The sequence below is a fragment of the Pelodiscus sinensis genome, chromosome 4 (assembly GCF_052426305.1).
Source record: "Pelodiscus sinensis isolate ZL-2025 chromosome 4, ASM5242630v1, whole genome shotgun sequence".
Lineage (NCBI taxonomy): Eukaryota > Metazoa > Chordata > Testudines > Trionychidae > Pelodiscus > Pelodiscus sinensis.
Genome location: NC_143055.1, coordinates 25,418,741 through 25,425,511, shown reverse-complemented (window position 1 = coordinate 25,425,511; position 6,771 = coordinate 25,418,741). Strand labels below are relative to the sequence as shown.

The 6,771-nt window shown below is 40.3% G+C and overlaps 1 protein-coding gene across 1 annotated transcript; it reads right to left on the bottom strand.

The window, feature by feature from the left end:
- Positions 1-219: 219 nt before the first annotated feature.
- Positions 220-4,228, bottom strand: CYTL1 (cytokine like 1). Its single transcript, XM_075929171.2, has 4 exons — positions 3,985-4,228; positions 3,858-3,902; positions 2,311-2,439; positions 220-2,152 (listed from the first exon to the last, which is right to left on the bottom strand). Exons 1-4 carry the CDS (start codon positions 4,126-4,128, stop codon positions 2,069-2,071), a joined length of 402 nt encoding a protein of 133 aa, XP_075785286.1. The 5' UTR covers positions 4,129-4,228; the 3' UTR covers positions 220-2,068.
- Positions 4,229-6,771: the final 2,543 nt, after the last annotated feature.

Here is a 6,771-nt window from a genome sequence, read left to right as displayed (position 1 = left end):
CTAGGATTATAGAGGTTGTTGGGATAGTTTTCAAATAAACCTCATATTCAGAATACATGGAACAGCTGAGATGTTAATAGCACACACTCAACTCACCAGGACAGAGTCAAGGTCAAACTTATTCTTCAAGCAAAGGAGTTAGTCTTTTTTGCTTATGACAATGTATTTTTTTTTTTACTGGAATTCTCATTTTGATTTCTGTAGGCATATTTTGTTTCTTAAATCTTTATTAATCTACATGGTAATTTTTGGTTTATACTTCGATACTTCACAATTATTTGATATTTTCAGATGAAAAGTAATGAAACTCAGAGCACTCCCGCCAGGTAGGTAAATATTATACTAATTTTAGAGATGACTAAAGCGAGGCCCAGAGAAGTTTACATTGACTTGTCTAAAGTCACGCAGAGCCCTCTGCTGGAACATTGTGTAGGAGTCCTCATTTCAGTTCCAGTTTCTACACACTATAACATTCTCCCTTCTCAGAAGCTAATCCAATAGGTCTAACCCATCTCCCCAAGAACTCCATTAATGATTGTGCCCTTGCTCCTGAAACTTTTGTGCAAAAGGGCCAGTGTAGACAGCTAAGATTTGTTTTGCGCAAAAAAGCCCTTATCGCGAAAATGGAGATCGGGGCGTCTTTGCACAAAAGCGCGTCTAGATTGGCCACAGACGCTCTTCCGCAAAAGCACAAACAAAAAAGCAAAAGACGCGCTTTTCTGAAAATGCTTTTAACGGAAAACTTTTCCTTTAAAAGCATTTCCGGAAAATCATGCCAGTCTAGACGTAGCCCAGGAGTTGAGGCTTTCAGAAAACACCAGACAAACAGATGGTTAATAAAGTCATAAGAGTTTGTAACACTGGAGAACAACACACCAACCAGCATGAGAGTTCATGAAGTAGGGACCAGTGGCACAGAGTAGTGGAAGGAACCATCTGTGAATGTAGTTGCAACTTCAAGGGGTCTCAAGAGTTTCTTCTAACCGGATCTTCATGAGCTGCAAAGGTGTGGGGTGTGGAAGGGGCTCACTCCCTGTACATGCTTCAGGGCCACAAAGCCCTCAGACTAGATGGGATATTTTCATGGAGTTTCCAGTCTTGCTGCTTTTTTTGTCCAATATATGTATTACATTTTCATGACTCCGTTATCACTCAGAATTCTGAATAAACTTCCTAAACTGATGTCTCACCAAGTTAAACATTCATAACACAGAAACTGAATGAAAAATAAATATTCAACTAGTAGCCATATTAATAAAGGAGCATTTAAAATGGGAGTTTCCAAAACTGTCTAACACATTTTGATGACATTTCTAAACACCACTTCATTCTGCAGGCATGGATATGTTTGCATTGTCATGGAAACAAATCTAAAAGCAGCTCATGCTGGAAAAAAAAATCCAAGTTTAAAGTGTGATTGTGGGGGGGGGGGGGAGGGGGGAAGCTAGAGGGGTGATATCTTTCTGTGTGCATGTGAAATGGACATAATGTGATGCTGCTTTCTCTGGGTAGAAGGGTTTTTATTATTATTATTTAGTTTTTCACTGAGATTTCCATTAACCCAAGGGCTACTTTTTATACATACAAGGTTGAAAGTGATCAACATACATGTATAAACTAAACAAGTACAGAGATGTATAAACTCTTCTATCAACTGCTTTAGAAAAATAGAAAATTGCAAGACTACCTCTAATGAGAGCGGAACCTCTGTTACCCCATGAATCATATTTTTCTTTGTATGAATGTCGTTATTCATGGAAAAGTAACTACACCAGCATTTAATTTTTGATCCAATAACACATTATTTTCTAATTTGGCTAAACCGAAACATCAAATGCCAAAGGACTAAAATGCTTTCTAACCATAGTTTCAATAGCAGCTTGATAGGTATGTAAGGCATGCAGATCATTTCCTGCCAAGGCTGAGAAACATGGGTAGGTCTGAGATAATAGTGCTAGTGTGCTTGAAGAAGAACAAAGTTGTTAATGTTGTAGTTAGTTGCATTTTGGGGTAGGGGGCTTGTGGCTTCCTTCAAACCATCCCAGGTGCTTCCTGTGGCCTGACTCTCTCAGCTCTGAACAACAGAGGGATCAATAGGAGACAGGATAGGGATTTCCAGAGCATCACAATCATCGGTAAGGAACGCTAAGTCCTAGGGAAAGAAGAGCAAAGATCAGTGTTATAAATGGGCAGTGAGGAGGCTGACAGCAGTGGAAAATATCAAGATGCTTAGGGCCTGATCCAACTCCACTGAAGCCAATGGCAGCTGGATTTGTCTAGAAGCAGATGTAATAGTAGCAATGTACATACCCTTCTGCAGAAAGAGATCATGATGGTGTAGAGGCTCCGAATCTTTTCCTTCAGAGCACTCACTTGCGGCACTCTTTGGCATGCAGGGTATGCCACAAAGTTACGGAGTTTTGCCAACACGCAATAATTCTGCAAGGCATGGAAAAAGGGATTTGTGAAACTTTGGCTGCAGTACTGGAGGGATTACACCACTGGTCAGACACTCTCGATTATTTCCCCTCATGGAAATTGACAACTCCCAACTCCATTCATACATGTTTTTAAACAACCCATGTATTATGCAAAAAAAAAAATCAGTATTTCATAACAAGGCTGTCTGCTCCGTCTTTGTTGATAGCATGGCCCCTCCCCCTCACACCGCTCTTCAGTTTGATAACATCACTGGCTTTTGACATACTTTTGTAGAAGACAATGCCAGCATAACTCTCTGGAGTCAATGGAATCCTATGTAGGAGAATTTGGCCTATTCCTTCAATAAGAGCATGTCAGTTTGTTATAATATACACTAACCAAGCGCTCTCTGTCATAATTTGCCTACCTCTTCACTTGACGGTAGCATAAGGGTCACGTGGAACTGTGTTCACAGTGCTTTACTAATTTCACCACATTGCTGTAAAGTGGGTGAATAAATTATTACTGTCTCCATTTGTAAAACACGGAAACTGAGGCACTGAATTTAAATGATACTTTGCACTTGCAGTGAGTCAGTGGCAAAGCCGGGCATAGAACAAAGGAGTTATTGGATCTTAGTCCTTCACTGACTTCATTAGATTTTGCTGCCTGCAGCAACATTTTTGTCCCCTTCCATCCTTCCCCCCCCAATTTCTTGTGAGGAAAAGATACCAAGGTGCATTCTACTGCATAGCTCCCGATCTTGAGGTGCTTGCACAAAAGAAGGACTCACACCTCTTTTGTGGGGAATGGACATGGCTCTTTTATTATGGCTGCCATTCTTTTGCCTCCTATGGAAAACTTTCAGATAGCTCAAGGCGTGACAACTGATTAAAAAGAGAAATGCAGCAGTGCAATTCTCCTCTTCAGTTCATTAGATTAGCAATTGGTATGAGCTACACATAACACACCCAGAACAAAGACAAAATGGTCTTGATTCTGCTTTTGACCCCTGAACTATTCTCATGCATTCTCATATAGATGGTACTTGCTGGTAAAATTGCATTAAAACAAATTTATATGCAAATTGTTAAAAAATGATTATTTAATCACTTCCAAAATTTTAAAGAAGAAAAATTTCAGACCCCCCTCCCACAATTTTAAATTAAAAAACGTAAACAATGAATGATCCTGAAGCACCTTAGAGAGTAACCAAAAATGTAGATGGTATCATGAGCTTTTGTGGTCATAACCCATGTCTTCAGGTGAAACAGATAATTATAAGTGTCATTCTACAGTGCAGCTTTTCATTGTTTCTAGTTAAACTTTCAAAAATAGCTTCAATCCATATTCCACATGTATCTCACTTGCCCTGTTTTCAGTAGCTGCTTTTAATTCACAGTTGTAAAAACAAGAGTACAGTAGTGTAAACTTACATGTATGTCCAAGTAGAGCGTGGGCAGCATCTCCACACAGGGGTCCTGTAGTAAAGAATAGAGACCATTGCAATTTTTGTCTCTAGGGAGATTTGTTTCAAAAGCAACAATCAAAGTATCAACTCACCACAGGTTCAGTGTTCTGTAAACTCTTAAATGATGTCATGATTTCTTTGCTCAGAGACAGAATCCTTGAGTAGCATGTTGGAGGAGCTGAACTAGCCAACAGAAAAACAGAGAGCAGCACAGACAAACACAGCAGCATCTTCATTATGGAGAATATGTCAATAAATGCTAATGGTTACACAACGACTGATAGGTTTCGGTGGAGTCTAAGTTTGACAAGTGGACTTCCCACCTTAAATAGGCTCTTGTATCAATGAAAAGAATGTTTGGGGTTGGTCCAAACAGCGGCTCACTGCTGGTTTTAAATTTCCTGCCAACCTGGGAGCCAAAGCTGCTAGCACTTTTTTTTTTTTTTTTTTTTTTTTTGCCCTGGAGCAGGGAAAGGAGGGAGTGAGGATAACCAAACAAACATAACTGGTACACTTTATCCCCTAGAGAAAACAACCTGGGAACCCTCTAAAAGAGAAAACAAGTATGTGTAATAAGCAACACAGGATTACTGTGGAGTTGCAGAATCCCCTCCTGCAACCATTTAGGCACATGCTTCCTGTTATGAACACAAGTAGTCTCTTTTGTGTGGCTGCTCACATGCATAAAGAGAAACAAGTTTCTCTAAATCTATGCCAGCAAGAGAGAGGTCATATAATGTGGTATTAGTTACAGTAGAAAACAATTTAAAATTGCTCTAGTGGCACACATCCTCTGTTGGTCTTGGAGATGTTGCTGAGTTTGGAAGTGTGGTGCGTTTTGTTTGGTTTTGTTGTGGTTGTCATTTCTGTTATCTGTATCTACACAGTCAATATTTTGAGATTAAAAGGAAAACATGTTTCATACCAAACCTCCCAACATTAGACTAGATTTCTGATCACTTTCTTTTTATGGTAAATGGATAGTGTACCTTTTTGACGTTAGTCTTTGCCTTAAGTCATGACAGTAGGAAGACACCTGATCTTTTGTGGAGATACACTCCATGTTCAAATAGATTTGCTCTGCTAACTTTTTCGAATGCTTTGGTTAGGTCTACAAAGGCAGTGTACAATGGTCAGTTTTGCTCTCTGCACTCTTCCTGGAGTTGTCAAAGGGAAAATATCATGTCTGGTTGATCTTCCAGCCTTGATTTGGGGTACACATGATTTGCCAGTTCTTGTAGGCACACTAGATGACTTTCGAGAGAGCTTTTCCTGCTATTTAGCAGTGAGATACTCTTGCATTTGTTGGTCATCCTTTTCACCATTATTTTTATACAGATGATATTTGTATCACATCTCTGTTTTAGTACCTCACACTCTTTCTAGCATTTAAATAGCAACTGAGGAAGAAAGGATAGTAGGCTATCTTTTCCGCACTGGAGGATTTGGCTAGGATGTCATCTTTTCCAGGAGCCTTGCCACTTGATAAGCAAGACCACTGATTTGCTGTCTCTTCCACGGTGGGGTCCACATCTAATTCTGGCATGACCTGTAGAGTTAGTGTTTGGTTCAGTGATTTCCTGGTGATGTTTCTTTCATACGTGTATTGCTCGGAATAGGGTTCAACCCAACAGGACAACTGCTTGCTTTTGTCTGTAATGATTTCACTGCTGTGCAATTTGAGAGGGGTAACCTTGCTGACAGTGAGACCTACAGCTTTCTTCAGGCCATCACATGTAATTTTGAGGCTGTCTGTGTCTCTGCACAGAACTTCACTAAAGTAAAAAAGCTGCTAATCCGGGAACCCCTATTCGCTCATGCTGCTGCCCTCGTTGTTCATGATGATCTACTACAAGAACTCATGGACCACCATTCAGATACTTGTCAGACACTTGTTCTCACCACCAGCATTAAGAAAATGATTGTATTAGGACAGGGAATTCCACAAGATCCTTCAATCACCTGAAAAGCAAAACAACTAGAAATAGCCCAAAAGTTCAGCTTCTTAGACTCTACAATGACCACCAACCTCTCACTGGATGAAGAACTAAATGTTTACATTGGAAAGGCTGCCACCACCTTTGTCAGACCAACTAAAAAAGCATGGAACAACTCCAAGCTTACTATCAAGACCAAAATGCTAGTGTACCAAGCTTATGTGCATCAATATGGAGGTGGTGTGACACAGGATGGAGGCTAAATTGAGGTTGGGGAGGCCTTCCTCTCTGCCTTGCACAGGTGCCTTGTGCACCTGTGCAAGAAACTTAGGAGTTGAGCTTGTGACTGCCCTGTCCTGGGCTGCTTGTTTCTGTCCCAGCAGTAAGTGTGTTATAGAAAACCAAAGACTCCTCCAGGAAGTGCTACACTTCCTGTACAGGCACTTACTCCATAGCACATCTTCCCTTTTGTAACCACCTTTCTAAAGTTCCTGAATGACATAAAATATTAGTTTAATTTAATAACAGCCTCTATCAAATAATCAGTGATTTAATAATCTTCCAGGTTGCTCCGGTGCAAGGCCTAGATTTTTAAAGGTATTTAGGAGTTGGTCTCCTTAATGCCAGGCCCAAATCCTATTTTCAAAACTGACTGACCCTCTTAGGCCTACAGTTGGGTTAGAAATGTTTTTACCAATTCATGAAAACTTATGAGATTTCAAAATCAGTGTCATTCTGCCATGGTATAAAAGACCATTTGAAGCTTTTCATGATAAATGATAGAAGGTAGGATAGGTGATATCCTGGGTGAACCCTAACCACTGTACCATAGGAAATTTAGGTTCCTATATACAGTAAACTTCCGATAATCCAGCACCTTTAGGACCCAGGGGGTGCCGGATTATCAGATATGCCGGACTATCAGAAGGGGGAGCTATGAGG

Excerpts from the sequence above, each read along its gene's own strand:
- CYTL1 (XM_075929171.2), bottom strand. The coding sequence starts at position 4,128 with ATGAAGATGCTGCTGTGTTTGTCTGTGCTGCTCTCTGTTTTTCTGTTG. Across the intron at positions 3,903-3,984 it reads TACAGAACACTGAACCTGTG|GACCCCTGTGTGGAGATGCT; the intron begins GTGAGTTGATAC and ends TCTTTACTACAG. Across the intron at positions 2,440-3,857 it reads CGCTCTACTTGGACATACAT|AATTATTGCGTGTTGGCAAA; the intron begins GTAAGTTTACAC and ends CATGCCTTGCAG.